The sequence below is a fragment of the Oryzias latipes genome, chromosome 15 (genome assembly GCF_002234675.1).
Source record: "Oryzias latipes chromosome 15, ASM223467v1".
NCBI classification, from domain to species: domain Eukaryota; kingdom Metazoa; phylum Chordata; class Actinopteri; order Beloniformes; family Adrianichthyidae; genus Oryzias; species Oryzias latipes.
The window spans coordinates 21,340,978-21,366,580 of record NC_019873.2 but is presented as its reverse complement, the minus strand read 5'-3'; the positions used below and the strand labels follow the sequence as shown (position 1 = coordinate 21,366,580).

The following is a 25,603-nucleotide window of genomic DNA, read 5'->3' as shown; positions in this document are numbered from 1 at the left end:
TAGGGAAATGTTTTTTTGTTTGTTTTTTTCAGTAGGACCCTGCTCTCTTAGGCTTCTGAAACACATTAAGGCTTAAAATGCCAACTAGCAAAGGGGAGTTTGTTCCCACAAAAGGAGCAGTTTCTTCAGTAATATAGAACTGGTTCAGTTTCACGACTTGAGACTTGGAGCAACAAACCACAAGCTGCTAAATCTGTTTGAAGGCTGTTTCTACCACCAGAAATGCAGAAAGTCAGTGGGAGAAGTGCTGCTCAAGCCACAGCAGCTCACAAAACACCTGCCGCCTTATTGTACAAATTGTTTTACAGCTTTGTATTTAGTTGCACTTTAAATTCTGGAGACCTCCTGGGTACTTTTTGTTAACTATATTCTGTCATTTGTATTTTTTGTCTGAGGTACGTAGAAAGAAATCAATGAAAATTGGAAGTTGAATTTGTTGTGAATAAATCTGAGATTTTATTTTCAGGCCATATGGCCTAGCCCAGGGGTCTGCGACCTGAGAATTCGGAGCCACATGTTAAAGCTTTGGTTAAACAGAAAAAATATTTTTCATTCAAAAAATTAACTTTAAAGTAAAGAATAACTAATAAAGTAAAAAAGAAAAAAATTGTGAACTAACTTAAACTCATTGAAGGACAGTATGTTTATATATTTTTGACAGATTTTTTTGTGCCGCATACTCCCGAAAAATTAGGTGGAGGTCAGTAAAGCACAACCAGAATTATGGTGCATCAGATTGTAAAGCAAACACATTTATGCCAATATAACAGTTTATTTATGTTTATCATAATAGTAACAATGACATAAAGACAAAGAAGTGTGGTGTTTTTCTAAAGGGTGAATTGAGACTTAGTGGCTTCCATTGGGTTGAGTTCTGTGAGAAATCGACCTTTTAAGTATTAAAGGTTGCAGACCTCTGTCCTCTGTTATAGGAGTCAAAATGGATAGATTGGGGGGGCTGCCTCCTGATAATAATTTATGTTTATTTACATAATTAAAAAAAAAAAATAGAAAGAAAACTTAAATGATCAAAAGGTGTTAAAAGAACATTTTAGTTTGGTTAAAGTTTTAAATTGAAATGTTTGTTGTAGTTTAGAAAGGCAACTGTTTTATTCACAGTCTTTTTTATTTTATTTTATTTTTTTTTCAGGTGGTGAGCCGTGTCGCCGCTCAGCAGGGGTTTGACTTGGACCTGGGCTACAGGTTGCTTGCTGTGTGCGCCGCCAACCGAGACAAATTCACTCCCAAATCTGCTGGTAAGACTCTCCACCTTTACAAAATGGAGGCAGATGCATGCTCATTCACCATACCACTTACTGCTGTGAGCACACAAAGCATGACACCTCATTAAAAAAAATGACAATATTCATAATTGAGTAAAGTTTTGACTCCTCAGAACACTGCAAATCTCTAGTTTTACTAACAACCTCAACCACATACATCTGGCAAAAAGCCCACAGAGCCTTATAATGCCATGATATTTTTAGCTCCCATTAAACATTAATGTGCTATTGAGATGAGCTGTCTGAGTGGTATCCTTTGAAAAACATTCTAGTGGACAGTGTTTCTGCACAAGCCTGCACTAGAGAGTGCAGCCGGCGTGCACGCACACGAAGCCGGAGAGCGAGCAGTAATGCTATCCTCAGACATTTATCTATCAAATCCAATTTCCCCCAATCCATACCTCCTCTCCCCGCCTCCCACAGTCCTGCAGGAGCAGCCTGAGCATTTGTCAAAGTGAAGCGTGTAGAGCTGTAAGAGGAAGTGAGGGAATGAGGAAGGCTGATGGCTGGTGAGGTGTTGCTGGGCCACTCTGTTCAGACAAAGCTGTTTCTGGGGTTTTTTAGGACAGATAAGCTGTGTTCAACATTGAGGAGTCAAATTTATTAATATAACCATTTTTTAAATGTTCTTAAAGGCATAAAGAGTAATGAGATCTTTGTTCTCTAAGCCGAAACAATTATGTTTCAGTAAAAGGCCAGAACGTATCAGTTTCTGCTTTTTTCTTTCCTCACATGCTCCATGATGAGAACATTTAATCAAACGTATGATCATCTTTCAATTGTGGCGGGAAGCATCCTGTTGGGAGGAGCCTAAGTGGTCAGACAGACGTCAACCGACATTATTGATTGCTGTCTGTGCTGCTGTGTTGGGATAATGTTATTGTTGTCCAGGCATGGACCGGATTGGCCAGCTGAGCCAGACTGACAGCCAGAATTATATTGGGGGCTGCTGATGGTTCTAAGATCTAATAAAAGGCAACACTGAGTTTCAGGAAGGGTTGTTTATGCACAGAGGACAAATGGGAACTGTGGCGTAATTATGTGAGGTCGAGTGGGGGGTAGACTATGTGATGCATCCAGCCGTCAGCAGAGAGAGGCAGGCTGTGGGCTTGGGAGGCAGATGTGACTCACTGAGCATCAGTCTCAGCTCGCTTACAAGGATGCTTGTCTGAGTACATGGACAAGGAGGAGGGCGCGCGTCCATTAGTCATGTAAATGTTTCAACAGAGATGCAGTGACACATCTTCTGATCATTTAGCTAGATGCAGTGTCAGATTGTTCAGACTCAGCATAATGTTCTGACAGTCTGCATGGCGACAGACGCCTGCCAATCTGACACCTGAGAACCAAGACAAGGCCTGCAGAATCTTGGATGCCGCCGGTGGGCTCCTCAGGGGAAGAAGCGGACTCCTAAGAGTGCAGATCAGCCACTTTGACCATTTCTTTCAGAGTTAATAAGAAGCCAACAAAACAAGTTTATCGTATTCCAACTTTTTCGATACCAAAACGTATTCAGAATGATGTTACTGCAACATGCATGCCAATTTAGCAGCAGTTTGGTCATAAAAAAGACTTTAAACCACTTTAAGACCAACTGCATATTATAATGGCTTCAAAATAATAAAGAATGACCTCCAGCCACCAGGCCTGTCACATAAAGTGGAGAGCTGCAGAAACAGCAGGCTGCTACTGATGAGCTGTCTGGAGATTGCAGCCCTGCAGCGAAGCACCGAGAGATTATTGTGTTGCTCTAATCTGGAATCAGCCTGTGAAGAGACTTATCTGCTGTTAGGCAATGTAGCATTAGCATTGTTTATTTTTGCAGCAGAAGCAGAGCTTGATTGCAGTTTTATATGTTATAGTATCTGACATAGTAAGAGGTTTTTAAGGAGTGTTTTCTGCAGATGCAGCTTTGGGTTATTACTCTGCACTACCTGTGTGTCTTTAAATGGTTAACAAATACCCGCTTGAATTTTACTCAAATTAATCCGTAGTCTGCTACAAACAGACTTCCAAGTCAGGTGTGCAGCTGTCCTACAAACACACACAACCCCAACAGACCGAGCTGTTGGGCTACTGTGAAGTTCAGCAGACGACAAATCAGATTATCCTCATAATCTGTTCAGTGTTTTGCTGTTTCAATCCTCAGTGAATCTGCCAGTCTGTCTCCAAGCTTGTAGCAGTTCTCTTTGTGAAGCCGAAAATCCCAAAACTGAGGGTTTCTTTTTGGTAATTTAATAAGGCTCTCAATATACAAAAAACGTTTTGTTCTCCTTGGAAAACTGTTTTGTGATTGCTGCCTGTTACTTTGACTGTCAGTTAACAAGACAAGACTCGCTCTGGATTACACACTGCTCCTCCTTGAAGCTATAACTATTTTACTGTGTTTGCTCCACACAAGTTGCAGCCTGTCGTTCATTTATGCAACTTGAGGAAATAACAACTCTGGTTTTCTGATGGCAGACTAATTTAGGGAATAATTATTGTTGTGGTTTTTCTATCTTGATCTTGATGTCTTTTAGCATGTAAGGATAATTTCCCAAATGTAGACGGTTAAAAGTGTACGGAAACAAAAAGAGGTTTTGATCTGGATGCTTGCCTGCGTCCTTTTTACCATCAGTTACCAACAGTCATTTGTTGCCATTGCTGTCGATGCTCGCTCAGTCAGCGGAGCGTGGTGATCTGCACTTTCACATCAGGGCAACTGTCAACCGGGGCAGAAAAGCTTCCAGGGTGTGGCTTCAACCCCCCCCCCATGCTCTTTGATCAACACACAACCTCACAAGCCTGAAACTTGTAACGCTAGAAGCAGGAAAACTTCGAATGAGCACGGTCTGGATGCACACCATGTCTCCTCTTTTAGTCGACTACTTAAGCTGTTTCAATTTTCCTTCAGCTGATGGGTTTTCTTTCTTTGCAGCTTTAAGCTGAATGAAGGTGTAGCCATCCTTTGTTACTGACCCAATCAACCTTACAGACTTTTATATTTAATTACTGCTGAGTAAGAGCAGTGCACTGAATTATTAACAGGAAACGGGATTTATTTTTAGCAGGCAAGCCTCTCCTCTGACACTCTCCAGTGGTGCGCCTCAGATGATGAAATCAGCTCGCAACCCCAACACTACCTTCAGAAGTTGACTCTGAAGTTTATAGAAGTAAAACTCACAGGGAAACACTTATTAGTGGGGCTGCGTTTGCTGCCTCCAGCTGATTCTGTCCCTCTGTTGCCTGCTGCTTAATTGGGTTACAAAATCACAAGCATATTCATTTGGGTGAAAAAAATGCAGATATCCAAACACTGAGGACTTTGTTCTGGTCAAAACTGAACAAGCGTGAGGTTTAAATCCCCCTTTTGTTCTGGGTTGACAGATCTGGCACCCACACCTAAGGACTGTCACGGCACCCCCACCCGTCATCCTCCTTAAAGGGGCTTTTGACACACCCTGTTAAAGTTGCATCTCTAGCTAAGCTCCTGTTGTGTGTGTAGCAGTGTCTGTGGAATGACTGTACTCAACCAAAGCCAGTCAGAAGAAAGATTCCATGCTGTCACTGAGTAAGTGGGCTTTCCCTCCTGATGACAGCTGGGTTCCGTGAGTCACGCTGGGTCATGTTAGGGGCGGGCTAAGGTGGGACAAGGCCAGCTTCTTCTGTGATTTGTTTTTTTTCACAAAGTGGCCTTTGATAGAGACAAAGGTGGCTGTCAGACATTCTCCTGGGATGCCCTCTCTGATTAGCCAGATACTGTAACTTCCTCTTCCTCTTCCACCCCCCTCTCTCATCTTCCAGCTCGTGTGCATAGCTTATCAAGCTCCTCCCCTTTATGCAAGTTTGCAAACTGAGCTTGCAGAGGTTTTTTTTTTTTTTTTCTGGTTTTCTTTGCTCTTCTTGACAAATGGCAGTCGCAGAGCTGGATTACGCATGTGTGCTTCACTGTGGACTGTGTAACAGCACATACAAAAGAGGAAATGGAGTGCTAGACTGAGCGAGTCCGCTGCGACAAAGGTGAGAATATCCGGCCCTCTCAATCTCTTCTCCCTCTTGACTGCGTCGGATGGCTGTCTTTATCTCTTTCTCTCATCCTTACCCCTCCTTGGCTGTCTCCACTGCAGGTACAGCAGGAGGCCATTAGTGCAGAGCCTTGCTTTGATTGGATAAGCTGCAGGAACTGGGAGACTGCCTCTGAATTATTGATGTGCATTGTGCAGACGCTGGACAAGGGAAAGAGACAGATCAGGGAGCAAGAGAGGAAAAGAAAACAAGAGAGCAAGAGGGAGAGGAAGTAAGAATGAAAGAAAGAGTGAGCACCGTAAGGGATATGTGCCGAGAGGGAGAGTGATAAGGCTCTGACAGGACGCTTGGAAGCAGCAAAAGCTTTAAGAGAGTTGCCACTGGCCTCTGTGGGAGCAGGTGCATTTGTGACAAATGAAATGAGATGTGCAGGGACTTGGCTTGGTTCTGGGTAAGTCTATGAACGTCTTTAATGCATGACTGCTGTCTTTATGAGCTATTTTAAATCAAATGTTCATTTTTTTTTCATTTTGGGGCCAAAAGCTGAAACATTTGCGTGAGGTTTGGTGCATGTGGCAGCAAAAACCAGCAAAGTAACTCATTTCAGACTATGATGTCCCTGATAACATAAGTAGGAAGTTAATCACTGTTTCTTAGAATTTGTCTTTGCCAAGCTGTGTTTCTTAGTTATTTTTGTTTTAGTATTTCGTAGTGCATCATGGGAGATTCTCACTCTTCCAGCTTACAAGGCAGGATCTGCTGACCACAATTTGACCTACATACTGATTTTTTGTGAAACTAATACTGATTGTGACCTTTTTGTGTTTTCTGGAAAAAAAACCCACCAATCTTCACAACTTAAAAATAAAAAAACGCAGCACAGTTGGACAGTTTTCTGTGGATTTCATTTATTTTTTGCAATTTTATACATTTCTATAATGCCCAATCTGTCACTCATTCAGTCTCTTCCTTCCAGTTTTTGCACATGAAGGAACTAATTTACATGCAGTTGCCAAGAGAGCAATTGTAACTGTGTGCCACAATTTGACCCACTTTTCCACTTGGATCCCTTTTTTTAAGGGCTGACCTGTGCTTCATGCTGCTATCCTACTTCCTATTTGACGATGCACCTCTAATTGTTAAAATGTGTGTCTCATAAAGAGCAGCCAAGCTGTAAAATCAGAATGACTCTACAGGCCGTTCCATCAGTGCTTAACCTTAAAACTGACAAGTTAATTATCAAACAGCTCCAAGACGCAGCACAGCAATCTTCGGCTGACCTATGTAGGGAGCTCGATAACAAAATATGACTTCCAGCATAGCTGTTGTGGGGTTGCAGAACTTCCTGTTAGCCTGTGCAGGGTGTAAACCACTGAAACCATCTGCATCCTCAGCCTCTCAGCCACATGCAGACGTTCCTCCTCTTAAGCTTTCCTCTTTTCTTTGCAGCTCGTTGCTCACTTACCCCACATGCTGCTGACCTCCCAGACGACTATTCCCATCAGACTTTTTAGTAATGACTCATCTGTGACTTTTGACATTTAAAATCTTGTTGTGTGTTTGCAGCCTACGTTTGTTTTTCAGTTGTTTCTGCTTTTTTTTTTTCTGTGAATCATCGGCAGGCTTGACACACCCTCTAGTAGTCTTCCTCCTCCCACGCCAAAAGTGAGTGGCCATGTTAGGCTGTGCTTCGCTTGTTGCTTGACAAACGAGGAAGGAATTCGTGGTTGGGCAAACAGATTTCAAGTACTGATAATGGTGCTAGTGGAGCTCTCGAAGCTTCAGGCAGGATGTTTTAGGAAGCTCTTCGGTTCGATTTAGTAAAAAATGTTCTGGCATTTTGTCGTTGCTAAGCAGCACAAAAGGAAAGAAACTTCTACCTTATTAATGCATTTTTTTCAAAGACATGTTTGAGTTTGAACTAATATTACTTATATCCTTTTTTGTTTTCCTTTTTGAAGTTGCAGCCAATTGAGATGAAAGATTTGTTGTGGAAGTTGAGACATGTAGATGTCTGTCTATAATTAAGCATTTGATATTTACTAGTTCCCCTGGAGTCAAGAAGCTGCACACAGCTGATAAGAGCTGTTCATTCACAGCTGGCTGTTCTCTGATGCTCACAACCAGCATGAGGCTCTTTACTGAAGACAGAGCCCAGACACCGACTGACTGTTTACTCATCTGCACGCATGTCAGTTTCCATATTTAGCTTCCTTTTGTTCCTGTTTGTGTCTGCGTGCTTATGACCTAATACCCGTATGCCTGTTTACTTTTGCTCAGTGGTACACGGTATCTGGGTTTACATAAAAACACTTGTTTTTTCCAGAATTAGGAGGCAGTTTAACATGTCACTTTTGTGTCTTTAGGACCTTCCTGTTTCCTTTAAAGTCCCACAATCCTCTTTGAATCTATTCTAAAAGGGTTCCCTGTTGGTGAGGAGTGAGCCCACTCACACTTCCCATCACCCATCTGCTTACACTCTCTCCCGCTAGCTTACAGCCCCTCACAACCCCACTTTAATATTACCAGTGCAGAAAAATATTACAATATTGGAACTATCCAGCTGTACAGTTTTGAGCCAGACCCCAGCCCCGCCGAGGAAAACGAAGATGTCTACAAGTAGATGCTTTAGAATGAAGCAGAGCAGAGAGCTTGTGGCTTGCTGTAGAAGCTTCTACATAATATCTTCAAGGTTTTTCCAATGACATTTATGCTTCTGCTCCTGGTTCACTACATTTTGAATAAAGAAATACACAGAAATGCAATTTTAGGCTTAATTATCTCCATCAAGTGAAAATTTTGATGAAAACAGAATTTTCATCAGACGTGGTCTTTAGGGAAACTGTCAGGAGCTGCAGCTCAGTAGCTTTGAACTAGATGCATGGACCTTTCAGGACAAATTGCTGCCATCATGAACTTAAAACCCACCCCAGTGGTTGATTCTTTTAGCTATTGTCATTTTTTTAGCATTTTGACAGCAAATGTTAAATAAATAAATGAAAATTGGCTTTCAAAATGTGTTCACTGGCTCAGTTTATGTAAAATAGCTGAAAAACATGCAGGAGAATAACTGCACAGATGTTTATTGCTTCAGATGGGACAATTTCATCTTCAGAGTAAATAGAACATCACATTGTTTCCACATGCAACTTCCATTACTGTGTTTTTAAAGTAGTGGAATTAAATCCTGACTGATTTTTCATGCTATGTTTACACTTCCGCTATATTTTCTCCAAGCTAGTATGAATTAAAATGGCAATACAGTGACAAAGCTGTAATTTTAGCACAAGGACTTTAGCGGTGTGCAGGGAAAAGCAGTAAGAAAAGGATTAGCATTTTAGAGTCTGACTGCTGTCACTTCTGCAGATTTATGAATCCATTATTGCAATAAAGCTCTAAGTGTGTGATCGTGGGCGACCACTGTGGTTGTTGTGATGGCTTTTCTGATACAGAGGTGGAAGGTCAGGACGGCGGCAACTGCACTCAAAGTTTCAGACGCAGACGAACCAGTCGCATTTATTTCCCATCACTCATGCATGATGCGTCCATTGGCCACAATCCACTACAAATATGGAAATACTAAGCAAATAAAAAAAGAATATTTTGCCTCTTTACAAAAGAAAGAATCAGCAAATAGTGTTTTGAAACCTGAAAAATTGTTGCTTTAATGAACTGTTTTTTACTTTTTCTGTTTTATACCCTTAAAAATGAAATACTGTTTAAAAGTTGGGTAGGATGTGTCAACATTTTTATTGGAACCATACCTCAATGAGCTTTAATGCCACCCATTCTATATTCAAATTAGGTAGTGAAGGCAGCATAAAAAAATAGAAACGTTTTCACCTAAGGACTACTGTAAGTACTTAAAAAGTAGTTTGGTTGTTTTTCTTGGCCACGTGTAATACAAAGATGACTGTTTGGTAGTCGCGCCTCAACATTTTGAACCCCTCCTCAAACGTAGCCATTCTACTGCATTATGTTTGGTGTCATTGCTGATTCTTCTACCTCTGTCCCGTTTAAAAATGTGTAATTTGAACCCCACAGAAACCAGCACCTGCAGGAGATGTCAGAGTGACTCAGGTAGAACTTCCCTCCCTTCTGGGCTGCAGCATCTCTTTGGCTTGTTACCCACTTGCATCCTAGGGAGGAGGGGTTCAGCCCACTCCCTCATCATCTCCACCTGTCCTCCGCCTAACATCCTCACATCCGTCCTCTCCTCCCCCTGAGAGTCCTCATATCTGGAGTGTGGCAGAAACCAAAACAGCTTCCTTTGCAGTGCAAACCAGCATAGAAAAAAAAAAATAGTATAGGATAATTTAAGTGAGAGTCTCTGATTGGTGTTAACCGGTAATGGTAAAGTGTGAATTCTGACAGAGTATTGTCACTGCAGGGCATATTTATTTGAGTTGTTCTGCCTCGAAGCTGTTGAGACTAAAGCCCATTTGATACGCTATAGTCTTAGAAGAAGTTGGCTGAACAGAGCGGGGGCAGGAAGGGGGATATCATTGACTGCTTAAATTGCTTCCATTACACTTCCGTAAAAAGCATGACTTTTATCAGTTTTTTTTTCTTTTCAGCTGAAAGGGTTTTGTATTCCTTCCATATTCTTCCTTTGCATAATATTTTGTGCCCACACAGTGCAGATCTACCTGCCAGTCTTATTTAGACCTCTGTTTATATTCTTTAATATGAACTGCTTTTTTTTTTTTATCATCCCACTCACTGTCTCAGAAGGCTTTTGTCTAGTGCTGCGGTGTTCATGCTCGGAAAGTGTAATATTTTATGTAGCAGTTTCTTTCTTGTTTGTCATTACAAAGCAAATTACAGTAGAGGTGCCTGCATGCACGGTTCCACATGTTTGAATCAAAACCTGCCGCCAACACGACACTCTGTCACACTTGACAACATGAAAGCAGGGATGTGAGTTCCATGTGAAGATTAGGTGGCTTAAATTATCTACCAGTTCTGTTTTGGCTTTGTTGGTGCATTTTTTTTCTTCTTTTACTGTAGATACATTCATCTGACAAGTGCTTCAATGATCTCCTAGTTATATTCCACAAATTTTTAGGTTGTTCACACATGACATGCTCTGGTCTTAGCTCAATAAAGTCCCGCTCCAAACATCTATTCTAGAAGTGTTCCCAGTGATCTTTTAATTAGGATTATGCCATTTTTTTTTCCATGTTCTCCCGCCAGCTTACAGCCCCTCACAACCCCAACCTAACTTTACCGGTGCAACAAAAATGTGTTAATACTACCTAAAACTTTAAATACAATGACCACCTAACCCAGAAAAATAGCCCTCAACACACAGAGGAACAAAGTTAGCATCTCTTAATGGGTACTCGTTTTTCCAAAAGTCTAAATTTAAATTTCTAGCAGTGTTTTACCCCCTAAACTGTAGAGCAAAGTTTACTTTCATTTTGTCTCTGTTTGTGTGTGTGTGTGTGTGTGGGTGTGGGTGTGTGTGTGTGTGTGTGTGTGGGTTTAGGCTTATGGAGGTGTTATATTTTGGGGGGAGAATATTTGGGGTCTTTTAATGTGGAGGAATGTAATTAATTGGTTTAGGACAGAGGTGTAATTTGGGGCTAGTGTTTGAGCTTAGTCTCAGCTAGTAGTGGTTAGATTTTGGTTTCAGATGAACTCTGTTAATTGTCCTATTAAGGATAGCGTTTGCAATATCAACATTTGAATTTGGCCTATTACCAGTTTCAAACTGGTCAGGAGTCATGAAGCAGTGTTCGATCACTTTTACGCAGCTGACTCAATGTGTTGAGACCATAGACATTATTATGCTGAACCAATAAACTCAAAAAACTCTGTTTCCTAGGACATAGTGTCTGCAGAGCAGCAGTAGTTCATTAGAAATTTGCCTCTTGAGTTGTGCGCAGGATTGTTGGCATACTTCATTATCAGAAAAATGCCACTAGAACATGTTAAAAACCCCAAAAAACACAAATTTAATTGGAGTGAATTTCCAACAATGTGTCAAAATTGTTGACTGGGGAGGACAAAGAGTGGACCCACCTGCCAATCAAAAGCACAGCAGCTCTAATAAATAATACAATTACCTTTCAATTTTTTTAAAAAGCAAATTAAGAAACAAACATTTACAAATATTTGACAACAAACTGAATAACATTGGAGTCAATGAAAATTTGCTCCTTGAAACTGCAGTGATTTACAGTTTAAAGTAAAATAAAGTTAATAATAAAATAAATAAACCAGGGGAAAAGGATGTGGGGGCTTAGCTGGGATCTTTACATTTCAAGTTGAAACATTATTTACAAACTTGTGTGATATCTTAGTTAAGATGTCAAAGGCTTTGACCACACCATGCACGCACCGCTATCAGACTTCACAGTGATTAGCATTTGGGTTTCCTTGTAAAATGTCTTGTACTAACACTCTGTCATTAGTTAATGAAGCTGAAAGCCTGTGACCAGGCCTTACTCTCCTTCTCATTCTCTGTTGCTCCCAGAGGGGCTGAGGTGAGGTGAGAATGAGCCAGAGCTCCCGCTATCAGTCAGCCACACAGCATTAAATACAGCTTGAGCGTGGAGGACCCATATGTCCCAAATGTCATTACTGGGCATTACACAATTAAAAGCCCAGCTTCTAAGAAATGGAGCTGGTTGTGGAGGGATTCAGGAGAGCTTCCTGAGAATATCAGCTTATGTCCTACTCTCCCTTCTGAGCGGGGCAGAAGAGCAAACCAATTGAAAAGGAGATGTTGAGAAACCGCTGAGACGGTCATAAAGCAGTGTGGTAGTTTTAAGGACTTGCAGATCACTGTGGCATCTCTTCAGTAATCATAACATGCACTTTTAGTCGGATATGTCAAAGGTTAGTTGGACTTTATTTTCAGGTTTGATTTAATAGCCTTTTTTTCTATTTAAAGACCCACTCCAATCATATTTTCATCTAAAGTGTTCCCAGTGGTCTTTTAATTATGATTATGATGTTTTTAGCCAAAATAAAAAAGGACATATTTTCTGCAGAGCGGCAGTAGTTCAATAGAAATTCACATCTGAGTTGTAGGTATGATTGTTTGCATGAAGTAACGCCAAAATCATGACTTTCATTAAACTGAGTCTTTAAAATAAAAGAAAAAAGCAGCCTTTCCAAAAATAGGGAACAGTCTCTGTTGTAGAGAAGATGGTGGAACTCTGCCAGTTTTTGTATCTAAAAATACAGCCCAATGTGTATATCTGCTGGCTGACTTCTTTCACATGCAGACACATTTACTTTTTGCATAATTGAATGTTACTCTTGACATTTTTATTTTGCATCAACAACTCCTTTCGTTAATGGGGCAACTGCTTCTCTGCTTAATAAGTGCTTCATGCTGTTTCAACAACTCCTGTTTTCATTCCCAACTGTAAGCTCACAAAACATTTGATCTTCTTTTTTTCCCCAATAGTCTTTGAAGATGTCCTTTAACATGCAAACTTTATGCAAAAAAAAAAAAAAAACACCTCCCATTATAGGAGGAACAGAATTGCTGTGTCTTAAATTTATATTTTGTCAATTTTCCATGATAGATTGTCTGTTCAGAAAGGAAGCAGGCTTTAGTGATCGCCTGGGTCTGTTAAGTAGTGGGGGGAGGTCGATTTTTTTTTTAGAGGCCTTTAACAAAGAGCCTGTGAGTAGTTGACCTTGTCTTGCCTCCATTAGGGTGCTGTTAGCGTCTTCATTACAAAGCGTTTGATTTAACTGCGGAGGTTGAGCACAAATGAAAATGGGAATAAATGGAAAGATGAGAGAGAGGTGTAATTAGACAGAGACCTTGACTTTATTTTCCTCATATTTTAGTTGGCTGGCTGTCCGTGCTCTTGGCATGGCGTTGACGGCATTAACGAAATCTCTTAATGAACACCCTTTCCAGTGGATGTCATCAGAGAGGTAATTAAGCTGTTGGGATACAACTGAGAGGAATATGATTGTGTGTGTTGGTGGAGGGAACGTTCTCGCTGAGTCCGGAGAGGAGCATGGTGGTGTCGTTTTAGGCATCACAATGCTGGCAGGAGTCCTAACACGGGGAGTTGTTAGGTGACAACAAGGTCATGTTGTCTGTATTAGGTTCGTCAAATATACACCATGCCCGGGGTGGTCCCACACAATTTTATGAATGACTCTAGGCCTTGTCAGCTTGTTAGATCCAGCAGGCAATGAAAACAAACCTCTCCTCTTGCTGTGAATGCATGGCTCGCCTCTGAGCTCCGGGTCTAAATGGTGGGTTGCCAATTGAAGACACAGTCCCTTTGAGTGGAGGTGGTGATTTACTGGGGAGATAAGCTCTCTGTAATGGAAGGGTGGAATAATTCCTCTCTAACAAGGAGGCTTGGCTTTTCCACCCTCCAGGAGGAAATACAGCAGGTCTTTTCCTTACTTCATTTCTTGCCCTTCACAGCCATGATGGTCTTTAAAAGTAAGCAGTGATTAGATGCTCATCCTTCATTAAAAAAACTAGACTTTTCTATAAATATTACATTTTTCATGCTATAGATGATTGATCTTACTGCTAATTGCTGTTTTCTTTCATTTTGAAATGTCTCAAATTGCAATTTCAATTTCATTTTTAGTTGCTCGTTAAATAAACTGTTTGGAGCCAACACTTCAGAGAAAATAGTGAAAAAAAGGAAAACCTGGTTAATCGATGTCTGCAAGACCTAAACTGGTATCCGAAGTTATTTCATCCTAAGCTCTTCGACAAACACTAATCAATCAAAAGCTATTGTTAATTCAAAGAAGATCATCTCTTTTTTTTAAATATATAAAAAAACAAGGACTAGATCATTTCAAAAAGGAAAAAATAAACAACTGTTTGCTTGATAGTAAGCACAAAAAAAGCTGCAGAGTCTGATTACACCCTGGGGATATGAGAAGACAAGGCTGAGACTAAAGCGGAGGAAGTAAAGGAGAGTGAAGATATCACTGTTTCTTTGCTTCCTACATTGATCTTATCTGCACCCCCAGTCGCTCTGTCTCTGTCTGCCTCTTCTGCTCCGTTTCTGCCTGACGGTTGCAGAAAAACTGGGAGGTCTCTGATGCTGTAGATTGATTTCAGTCCACATTTCACGCCATAGGTACATACAGCCTGATTTAACGGTTGTGAAATTCCACACAAGGCAGTTCTACAGCATTAGAGTGCCCCCTTGAGGTTTGGTAAAACAATACCCACTTCCATTCCATTCACATTTTGTTTGACATTGAAGACATCAGAGTATTTTTGGTATCTGCTTAAATTTACTGACCCAAAGAAACAAAACCTGGGAAGATTAACACCTGTGCACATGTGTGTGTTGTTCTTTGCAGCCCTGCTGTCGTCGTGGTGCGAGGAGCTGGGCCGACTCCTCTTGCTCCGTCACCAGAAGAACAGGCAGAACGAGCCTCAGGGAAAAGTCCCCATCCAGCCTGGCATGAACAGCATGAAGCCCGGTCTCACACACAGGTTAGTGAGATGCAAGGTCCGTCCTGGACCGCTCAATCCCACCATCAGAAGTTGCCACTCTTATCAAAAATTGGCAAAAAAATTAAATAAGATGTAACTTAAATCAGTACCCATATGACCAACATTGTTTTGAGGAAAACTTGTGTGGAGCTGAAATTGAGCATGGAAAGCAGGCCCGAGCACATTATGTTTTTGGAGAACATAATGTGCTCGGGCCTCTCCTTCTCTCACAGAAACCCTCAAGTTAGCCAAAAGTTCTGTTTACATCTTCTGAGGATCTTGAGGGAATGTTTTGCAGGCATGAGGAAATATTGAACATGTCATCCATTCCAAGATTTAACCTCCCAGTAAAAAAACAGTCTGCACTCCAAAAATAGCAATTCTCTCCCTTTAAACTGGCCACTTGCCTCTCCTCATGAGGATTTAGCATGTTTATTGTAGGTTACAGACTCATATTTTACCTTGTTAGCTGTTTTATATCCATGCACTAAAAACACTTTAGCAGCAGCAGCTGCATCTGTACTCAGTGACTCAACGAGTGTTGGAATCAATATTATTTATTAAAATATTTAGCTAAAATATTTTATATGGGGCAGAAGACTTTTGGAAGGGTGGCAAAACACCAAAGTGGAAGGCCATTACTAATGAAAAGATAAAACATATGTCTTTCTAATAGTTTTATTCTTGTTATTGTTTTTATTGCTTTTGGTTGTTTGTTTTTGCAATGCATAAAGAAGCTTGTATTAAGGATTTTGTAATCTTTGTCAATATAGATACTAGTTTTGACTCAAAAATTGAGTGGGCAAGTGGCTCCGCCCCATAGCTCCAGCTCTGATTTTTGCCTATGTTTGAGGATAAGACTGTTTACCTAGCCGCTTTTTGGAGTTTCTTACTGTTCATGATATAAACAAAAATTGAGATTTTTATTGAAAATAAGAACAACATTTTTAATTGCATGAGATGTTATTTATTAACACATGCTTGGGTTTTATTTACCTTCCAGTGATGGAACCTTTCCCTATGATTCAGTCCCTTGGCAACAAAACACCAACCAGCCCCCTGGGTCCTTATCTGTGGTTACAACAGTGTGGGGAGTTACAAACACGTCACAAAGTCAGGTAAGCCCGTGAACCAAACACTGCCTGTCTGTGACATTGGAGTCTGTTCTACAAGCCATTATCCCTTTGTCATTAGGTGCTTTGCAACCCCATGGCGAACAGCAATAATCACATGAATCCAGGGGGGACCCCCATGGGGTCGGGCATGCCCGGCAGCGCAGCGGGCCTCAGTTCACCCCAGTTTAATGCTCAGCAGCAACAGTTCCCAAATAAAGGAGGCACCAATCAGTCCTACATGCAGCAAGGGATGTATGGCAGGCCCAGCTACCCCGGGGGACCTGGGGGATATAGTGGAAGGTAGGAGACAAAATCTATTTTTTGAGCCATCTTGCTTTAAAAAGGAAACATTTTCGTTTTTTTCTTCATGTAGTTTGTCTTCTGGTCCATGATGTTTGGCCCAACATTTTTATTTTCCAACTGAAAAACTGATTATATCAGGTCTTCATTTACAGAAGCATCTTTTTTGGGTGAAAGTCCTGCATGAAAATTATTCATCTGTTGCAACATTGTTCCGCCTTAAACCTGATACTTCTCCCCTGACTTCATAAGCGTTTGTAACATACTGTATTTCTGCTCGAATCTGTCCTGAAGGCAAACTTCCACTTATCTGTTAATTTTTTTGTGTAGCTGAGAGGTAGTGGGGCCAGTTGTGAATTGTCAGGTACTTTCCGTGTGACGGTTTTCAGAAAGACTCTAGCGTTAGTATTCTGGTTTAAACTCCCTCTGTTTTTAACAGTTACTCTGGAGGGCCAAACCCCCCACCTGGAGGTATGGGAATGGCCACCCACACACGTCCTCCTGGTGACTTCACACCGCCAGCTGCCGCTGCAGCAGCAGCTGCTGTTGCTGCAGCTGCTGCCACGGCGACGGCCACAGCAACGGCAACAGTGGCAGCTCTCCAGGAAACACAGAATAAAGAGATGAACCAGTATGGACAGGTAAGCCGCACACTTTTGGAACTGATTCTGGACGTTTTTAGAGTTAAGATTCTGAAATTTGATTGTGTGTTAATGTGCAGAAATAATCAAATGTATCCTTTTTGTTTCCCCCTTAGATGTGCCCATCGTTTCAAATGGGCCCTGCTCCAGCCTACAACAGCCAGTTCATGAACCAGCCAGGCCCACGAGGCCCCCCTGGAGGAATGAATCCGGGCAGCATGGGTTCAGGAATGAACAACCCTAACATGAGTGGGCCAGCGATGGCTATGAACCAGACTCGAACTCCAGGCATGACTCCTTTTGGAGCTCACGGCCAAAGGATGCCTCAGCAAGGGTATCCTGGTGGGCCTCGACAGGGGATGCCCATGCAGGCAATGAAGAGGCCGTATCCTGGGGAGGTCAGTAACAACATCAAACTCATATCAATACTTGGTTTCATTTGTCAACTAAATATCTGCCGGTATTTTTCCAAATCTAGGGAAATTACGGAGGTCAGCAGTATGGGCCAAGCAGCCAGTTTCAGCCCCAACAGGGGCAGTATCCCACGTCAAATGCATCAAGGCCGCTGCCCTCTCCAAATTACCCCGGCCAGAGGATGCCCGGGCAGCAGGGTCAAGGACAGTACCCACCTGGTATGCCCATGGCTCAGTACTACAAAGTAAGTAATTCCACACCATCTGGTGGTATGCCTGTAGTAATGACAGCATTTTAGAAAAAAAAATCTAAGAACAGGAGGAGTTATTATTATTTATTTATATTTTCTCTGCAGCAAGAGCCTTTCAGTTCTCAAAACACCAACTTCTCCGGAGGTGGTTACTCCTACGGCCAAGGCAGTGTGGTAGGTTTTCACCTATTTACGAGGAAAACTTCCAGACTCAGCAGATTTTAAATGTTTCCACATTTTCGGCTTTCAACAGCCCCCCAGGCCTGGGAACTATCCCCACTCTCCGGTCCCTGGAAACCCTACACCACCTATGACCCCAGGAAGTAGTATTCCTCCATATTTGTCGCCAAACCAGGATGTGAAGCCGCCGTTTCCTCCCGACATGAAGCCAAATATGACAGCGCTTCCGCCCCCTCCAAGTGAGCAGCTGCTTTATTTTAAGCAGTTGTTGGGTTTGACCTTTAAAAAATAAAGCTCCTTTTGCTTCAGGTACTGCCAACGAGGAGCTACGCCTGACGTTCCCGGTTAGGGACGGAGTTGTGCTGGAACCTTTCCGCCTGGAGCACAACCTGGCCGTCAGTAACCATGTTTTCCACTTGCGACCCTCCGTCCACCAGACCCTCATGTGGAGGTTTGCAGCATTTCCCCCATATTTCGTTGATTTTTATGAAAATATCACTGCTTTAAATTGCCCTTTTTTTTTGCCCAAATCTAAAGTAGATATGCGTTTTTAAATATTGTTTTCCACCTGCGGTCCACAGGTCGGACCTTGAGCTGCAGTTCAAGTGTTACCACCACGAAGACAGACAAATGAACACCAACTGGCCTGCATCCGTGCAGGTTAGCGTCAATGCCACGCCTCTTACCATTGAGAGGGGGGACAATAAAACCTCCCACAAGCCCCTGCACCTGAAGCACGTGTGCCAGCCTGGGAGGAACACCATCCAGATAACAGTCACTGCCTGCTGCTGTGTAAGCATAGCACTGTTGATCCACAGAAATACATGGATTTTGCAGAACTGTTTCTAACATTGATTTTTGTCCATTTGTGTGCGTTTTGCAGTCCCACCTGTTTGTGCTGCAGCTGGTCCACAGGCCGTCTGTGCGTTCCGTCCTCCAGGGTCTCCTAAAGAAGAGGCTTCTCCCTGCAGAACACTGCATCACCAAAAGTACGGCTCATTTGATCTCTTGGTTAATTTGTTTGTATATCTTAATAGCGTGAGCACATGTTGCTTTTGTTTTCTTTTTTTCTTTATAGCAGATGGAAAGCTTTGCTCTGAAACGCTCTGTCTCTGTTTTAAGTTAAAAGGAACTTCAGCAGCGTGGCGGCATCAGCAGGCAGTGCCACTCTCAATGGGGAGGATGGTGTGGAGCAGACAGCCATTAAAGTGTCGCTGAAATGTCCAATTACCTTCCGACGTATCCAGCTGCCCGCTAGGGGGCACGACTGCAAACATGTGCAGGTTTGTTGGACGCATGTAAAGCTACAGACACACCAGGCATGTAACGTGGGTTCAAAAAACACGCTAAGCATGGGTTCTGGAACAAGCAGGTAGCGCATGTTGTTCACACTGGGTAGGGAAGGGTTTGTTCTTCTTTTTCTTCTGTTTACATCACATGTCCACCATGAACACTTGGAAGAGGTTTGGTGTGAAATGTCGAAGTGGTGCTAATCTCGCTAATCTTGCTCCAGGCTTTGTCTGTGACAGCTCAATGCCAATATTGGAAAGACTTGGTGTCATAGAATTCCAGCTGGGCCCAAACCGCAATTATTAATTTCTCTTCCGTGATCCATTTTCAAACAGTTCAACGTGGTTTAACTTACAATACATGTTTTGCATTTACATAAACTTGGAAGTGGTTGCTTATACGTAACTTGCCGTGGGTGCTGCGAGCGCAGCTTCAAAGACAAAATCCCAGAAATGGAAGGACATTCACTCTAGCTGTAATTTTCTTTTCTGTAGTGCTTTGATCTGGAGTCGTACTTGCAACTCAACTGCGAGAGGGGAACATGGAGGTGTCCTGTGTGCAAGTAAGAAGGGGTTTATCATTTTAAAAAAAAAAACATTTTTATTTAATGAGGTAAATCAATTGTATTGTTTCTGCTTTCAGTAAAACCGCATTATTAGAAGGTCTGGAGGTGGACCAGTTCATGTGGGGAATCCTCAATGCCATCCAAAAGTAAGTTTCTTCTTTCTTATCTGCTAAAAAACATATAAAGACTTAGAAATTAAATTCTCCCAATCTGTGGGCTCCAACAGTTCAGAGTTCGAGGAGGTCACTATAGACCCCACATGTAGCTGGCGACCGGTCCCCATCAAGTCAGAACTGCACATCAAGGAGGACCCTGACGGACCTCTGGCCAAGCGGTTTAAGACCATGAGTCCGAGTCAGATGACCATGCCTAACGTGATGGAGATGATTGCACAGTTAGGTCCAGGACCTGGCTCTGGTCCTGGGCCAGGTCCAAGTCCTTACCCCCCTCACCCAGGTCAACATAGTAGCGGCAATGGGGGAGATTATCCAGCAGCAGGTAATCAGCCAGGATTCCCTCTGTGTTTGTGAATGTCAAATGAAAAAATAGTTATACAGTTAACAACAAAGATCGTGTAGTGTATTTCTAAGATCTTTTTTAAATTCCAACCGCTCTAAAAAAGATTTTAGATCAACATTAGAGAAGTTAGCGTTTGTAAAAGCCAGTCTTTCCACTTTTCTCATTTAAGGCAACAGCTATCACAGCCAGGGAAGTTTCGACTTTCCTCACGGAAACCCATCTGGTGGTGGAGTCGGAGGAGGAGCGGGACCTCCTATGAATGACTTTATCCATGGCCCACAGCTCTCCCATCCCCCTGATGGACCTACTGGTCTGCTCTCCCAGGACAAGCCTCTTAACCATGCCATGAATGACACAGTAAGTCCATTCATAAAACATGCAGTTTGTGGAAACCCGGTTTGTTTTTTATCTAAATTAGCTTATTTTTTTAAGGTGGAAAGATAAAGTGACTGAGCATGCACGTGCGCTCATGTACCCATGTAATGTTGCAACTGCACATGTCTGCTGATCATAGCTTCCATTTCGAAGGCCTGCTCCACATTATTCACACTGGAGCTCATCCTGCTCTCAGCCCCTAACACTCTGCCTGCTTTTCTGTGTCTTCCACACAATACCTTTTCTTCCCTTTTTCACTCATTCTCTTGCTTTCTGTTTGCGTCTTGCACCTGCAGATGTGCCATTCAGATCAGTCCCATAGCTCCATGCAGCAGAGCTTGCATGCGTCTCCCCACCCCGGCAGCCAAACAGGCCCGCCGTTGCATCACAGTGGCCAGTCAGGGCAGCTCCTGCATCACAGCAACCAATCATCCCAGCCACCTCGCCAGTCGCAGCAGCCTCCACCACAGCCTCAGCATCCCGGGCAGAACAGTCACCCCCACAGCGATCTGAACTTTAACCCCTCCACAGAAGGGCAGATGGCTCAGGGAGCGCAGGATATGCCTGAACCCTCCTTGGATGTGAGTGTCCTCGCTGGGTGGTAATGCTAACTCTGTCTGCAGCTGCTGCTCTCTCATTTCTTTTTCTGCGTGCTCTGCTTCCTTTCACGTTGCTTCTGGAAAGTTCCATCTTCAAACTGACCATTTGTCGTCACTAATGCTGCTTTCACACCGGCCAAAGCAACGCGTGTTCAAGCAACCGCTTTCAAGAAAAAGTCAACATAAATAGCTAAATAGTAATGAAATAAATAGTCTAAGTAAACATGTAAAAGACACACGTATGGGCCCGTTTCAGGCTTCCACGTTAGAAACTTTCGCGTTCAGCTTTTTTTCAGGCTCTGCATACAAAACTCACAGCCATTGAACGCGCATTGAAAGCTAAAGCAGTTGAACGTTTACCAATCAGGGACTCGGATTAGGTAGTGACAAATGGAAAGTGTCCTTTCTTAATTCTTGGAAGTGCCAACTGTTTGATAATTAATCAGTCATAATTATGGTTTATGTCCTGCCGGAATCTATGACACCACTGTTGTGTCTGAAATCCTTCAGTACTTACTACATAGTGCACTACATAGTGCGTTCGCCGTTTTGTAGTGCTGTCTGATTTACAATTTCATAATCAAGTGCCCTAGAAATTTCTCAAAAGTCTCTGCAAAGAACAAGTGTGCATCAGTGCTCACTATATTGGTGAATATAGACCACAATGCATTGTGTCTGAACAATTTTTGCCAAAAAAATGTTTTTAAATGTAGTTTTTTAACTAGAAGGAGCTTCATTTTCAGAAGAAAATGCAGGGTTGAATGCTTTGTTGCTGAATGAAAATGAAACTTAAAGGAAAAGAATTGGCGAAAAATTAATAAATAAATGATCAAAGTTGACCATCAATAAATTGAAAACAGCACAATAACAAAAAAGATATTTTTGTGAAAAATGCCAGGGCCGGGTGTCGAACCTGTGAGCTTCTGCACTAAGAATTCTTCATGTATTTCAATGGAGTCAAAAATAGATTAGAATGACCAAAACTCATAGCTGGAAAAAACTGAAAGAGCTGAACATTTTAATAGTTGAATTGTTAAAATAGCTGAGAAATTGTAGAAGGAAAAAGGCGGCAAAAAACGGCAGAAGATACTATAATAAAGAAAGAAAGCAATAAAGAGAAACAGGAAAACTTATGCTTTATAGCATTTAACATAGCATTCAACCCATGCTTTGAATGCTTTATAGCATTCAACCAATAAACCATCAACGTTTTCATCTTCAGAAGACTCATTCATAAATGACGCAAAACGCTCATATCAATTAGATTTTAACTTTGTGAAATCGATGATGTCATATTTGCTGTTAAAAAAAAAGTAGTGAGCATGGTGTCCAAATTGCTTTTAAAATCCAGGGGACTACATAGTCCCGCACTATATAGTTATTTAGTAGTTAGGGATTAGGGTGGGAATTTGGCTACAGCCCAAGTCTTTCAAATATTGGAATAGAGCTGTAACAGAAAAGGCCTGGAGCTGGATTTGCAAGATTTTCACCACTTTAACTTTTCACACCAAGCCTCTTCCAACTGTAGGTAGATACGCTAGTACCAGGTAGAAGCAGTCCAGTGTGATCATCATACGTCAAAACCATCAATGTTACACGTTCAAGAACAGTTTTAACATGTAACACATCCCCGGTGTATACGTAGCATAACAGTTTTTCCCCCCCCGTCTTTTATCCACAGTTGCTTCCAGAGCTGGCCAATCCAGAGGAGTTACTCTCATATCTGGACCCCCCTGACCTCCCGGCCAACAGCAACGATGACCTTCTGTCCCTTTTCGAAAGCAACTAGCCCCACCCCCGTCACCTCCTCCACCCCTCGCTGGAGTCGTGGCATGCTTGACTATCCGTCCACAAATACCTCTTGTCGACACTTCAAGCAGCGTCCTGTGTTCGTACTCGCACACACAAACTGTTCCTCAACAGATGTGATGCAGGGCAGAGTGAAAATGTGGACTCATCCCTGCACCAAACCCCCGAGCTCGCAAGATTCCACACCAGTTCCTTCTGGCTCAGAAATGCACCACTTATAGCCATGTTGTTGGGCACTTAAGTGATATTTTATAAATGTACATATAAAATATACACATATGTATATATAAACGTATATTATAATTGTGACTTTTCAACTGAAAACTGTGCAGCTATAACCATAAAATATATATATATACATATATATATATATAAATCACAGAGGAAACAGGAGTCTTTGTGAGATCGAGGAAAACAAATTTTCTTTTTCAGAATTTTTCTTAAAAAAGATGCATCAGAGGGAAACCATTGAGTGTTTTAATTTTTTAAACGTGTTCTTCCAAATGTTTGCCCCAATGTTTTGACCCCGCCCACACATTAGCATGTGTGACAGCTGAACAACTGGAACTTCAGCGCACAGAATCGAGGACGCAACGTCGTCCGTGAGTGCAAGGCAAGCAAGTGTGCTTTGTGCAGCTTGCTGTGTGTGTGTGCGTGCGTGTGTGTGTGTTTACATATACACACGTGTATCTGTTTACACTTCCTGTTTAAAAATTCTGAAATTTACGAATCTTCCTAATTGGTTTAAGCCTTATTTTGATCACAAGTGCATGTGTGCCAACAGCTCCTGTAGTCTTTGTCCAGCTTAAATGTGCTCTATCGGTTCTTTTCTTTTTCTTTTGTTTTTGTCTTGATATTTATTATTCTTTTAAAATATCTTCCATGTTAAAGTTTTTCAACGTAGTAACATGTAGATGCTTTCAGATAGTCTGTCTCGATGATCCCTGTTGTTTAGCTGCATTCCTCTCAAGTGGAAAAAAAAAAAAGAATTGTACATGATCTAGCAGTGTTTCCAAAGCTGTTTTTTTTTCTTCCTTTTTTTGTAAATACCCTTTGTGACTACATTGTGACTGTAAAGTACTGTTTATTCCTGGGATTTTCATGGTACTGTGTGTCTGTCAAGGACTGCACATGCTCTCACACACAAATGCACATAGTCCCTGCAAATCAGTCTGATTCTGCAAGGAATTAATCCAGATGCACTCTGACTGGCCTTGTACTGAGTCTCTATGTATTGTTTGGCATTTGGAAGAAAAAAAATGAAATTTCCCTGCTTACGAGTCTTTTTATTTAAATGTTTTATATAAATGTATTTAAAAAACGGTCTGTTTTAAACAAGCTGCGTTTTATTTTCTTTGTTTTTTTTTGCTCAACTATTCATTCATCTTGAAGGTCGAGGTTAAATGTGCTGTTTTATTAGTATTCAAGCACATTCTCTCTATTTAAAGTTGAAATGTGCAAAAAATGCTGATTATTAGGCTTTTCTTATCCATACTTTGGGAAAATTTGTGCTTCTTCATTGAATTTTATGTTAAGTTATTTTTGTCCAGTGTTTTCTAACTGGTATAAACTCACTTCATACGGTTTTATGCAGTAAAAAATAATAATTTAAAGTGTTTAATATGTTGTCCAATAAAAGCACCCCTCTTATGTTTTTTTGTTTTGTTTACCCCTCTGTAAAAATTGATTTAATTCAGTCTAGTAAGACTCGAAGTACTGACACGGCTGTAGAACTACATGCTGATTTTGTGTATTTTGTCAAAGATAATGCACTGCCACACCAAGTGTTTGAGTTCCCTACAAGGCCTGCCGTCACAAGTGTTCACAGACAGTCATTTTAGTAACTCTGTCTGTGTTTTTTTTTTACATCAGACACTGGAAACAGAGTGGAGGAAATTACAGGGAAGTCAGTTTCATTTGGAAAATCAAATTTAGAGAAAAAAAGCAGAAGATTTTGGATTTTGGGGGAATGTTTGTACATATTGTAAATGACAATAGAGACACATTAACAGAAATGTATTCATTTTCTCCATTGGGAGTGTGCATAGTGTATTTAGAATGGGGACATTGAATTGGGAAAATGAGTATGTGTTTGATTGCGTCTGTGCAGACCTCTCTAACCATGCCTGTTCATTTATGTAAGATACTTTATGTATCCCTTTGCTTGGGGTTTGAACAAAGAAAAAATGTTTTTTTTTCCCATTTCTGTAATATTAAACCTCTGTGTATTTCACTATTACCTGTGTACTTTATAAAGGTGCTACAAAATTATGGAAACTTTTGCAACAGAATTGGGACTTGGAAAGCTTCATGGAGCTCTCAAGGGTCGTTTCCAAATTTGCAGTTTATAAAAAAAATGATAAAAATAAAATAAATGTCAGATTTGTAGTTTTTGGGGGATTTGGCTAAAAGTGTTTTGAAAGAAAAATCTAAAATGATTGGCACAACTGGCGGTTGTTCATTTGGTTTTGTACATTCTATGTACAATCATTTCATATTTTCAACTGGTCAAAAGAACATTGTGATTTTTAGTCTTGGAAATCTGTATGTAGTTAGATGATGTGACATTCTAATATTTATCTAATAAATATGTATTCAGATGAAACAATGTAAGGCCTCTTGATCCTTTTTAAAAGTATTTGCCGCAAAATTAAAGGGAAAAAATGGCACATTTGTGCTGCAATATCGCTACTAAAATTTTAAGACAGGACGTTATGAGCGTGAAGTTTTTGTTGAGTAATATTATTTGTCTAGAACAGCAGGGCAGTTGTCATATTTGAACACATCAAAGCATGAAATTA

General features: G+C 41.4%; 1 protein-coding gene across 7 annotated transcripts in view; it reads left to right on the top strand.

The window, feature by feature from the left end:
- Nucleotides 1–25,410, top strand: part of LOC101175428 (zinc finger MIZ domain-containing protein 1) — a 94,971-nt gene extending 69,561 nt beyond the window's left edge. For 2 of the 7 annotated variants that reach the window (XM_011484425.3, XM_020709551.2), the window contains 20 exons: nt 1,151–1,256; nt 9,336–9,371; nt 14,610–14,745; nt 15,749–15,863; nt 15,940–16,160; nt 16,600–16,801; nt 16,918–17,199; nt 17,280–17,459; nt 17,571–17,639; nt 17,719–17,884; nt 17,955–18,096; nt 18,227–18,437; nt 18,529–18,634; nt 18,768–18,928; nt 19,430–19,497; nt 19,578–19,646; nt 19,727–19,998; nt 20,189–20,376; nt 20,691–20,975; nt 22,675–25,410. In XM_011484425.3, the coding sequence (XP_011482727.1) occupies nt 1,151–1,256; nt 9,336–9,371; nt 14,610–14,745; nt 15,749–15,863; nt 15,940–16,160; nt 16,600–16,801; nt 16,918–17,199; nt 17,280–17,459; nt 17,571–17,639; nt 17,719–17,884; nt 17,955–18,096; nt 18,227–18,437; nt 18,529–18,634; nt 18,768–18,928; nt 19,430–19,497; nt 19,578–19,646; nt 19,727–19,998; nt 20,189–20,376; nt 20,691–20,975; nt 22,675–22,782 (3,123 nt within the window). In that variant the 3' untranslated portion in view covers nt 22,783–25,410. Of the gene's footprint in view, nt 1–1,150; nt 1,257–4,622; nt 5,286–5,305; nt 5,743–9,335; nt 9,372–14,609; nt 14,746–15,748; nt 15,864–15,939; nt 16,161–16,599; nt 16,802–16,917; nt 17,200–17,279; nt 17,460–17,570; nt 17,640–17,718; nt 17,885–17,954; nt 18,097–18,226; nt 18,438–18,528; nt 18,635–18,767; nt 18,929–19,429; nt 19,498–19,577; nt 19,647–19,726; nt 19,999–20,188; nt 20,377–20,690; nt 20,976–22,674 lie in introns of those variants that run through there. The other 5 variants (XM_020709553.2, XM_004077107.4, XM_011484426.3 and 2 more) reach the window with 5 other exon arrangements.
- Nucleotides 25,411–25,603: the final 193 nt, after the last annotated feature.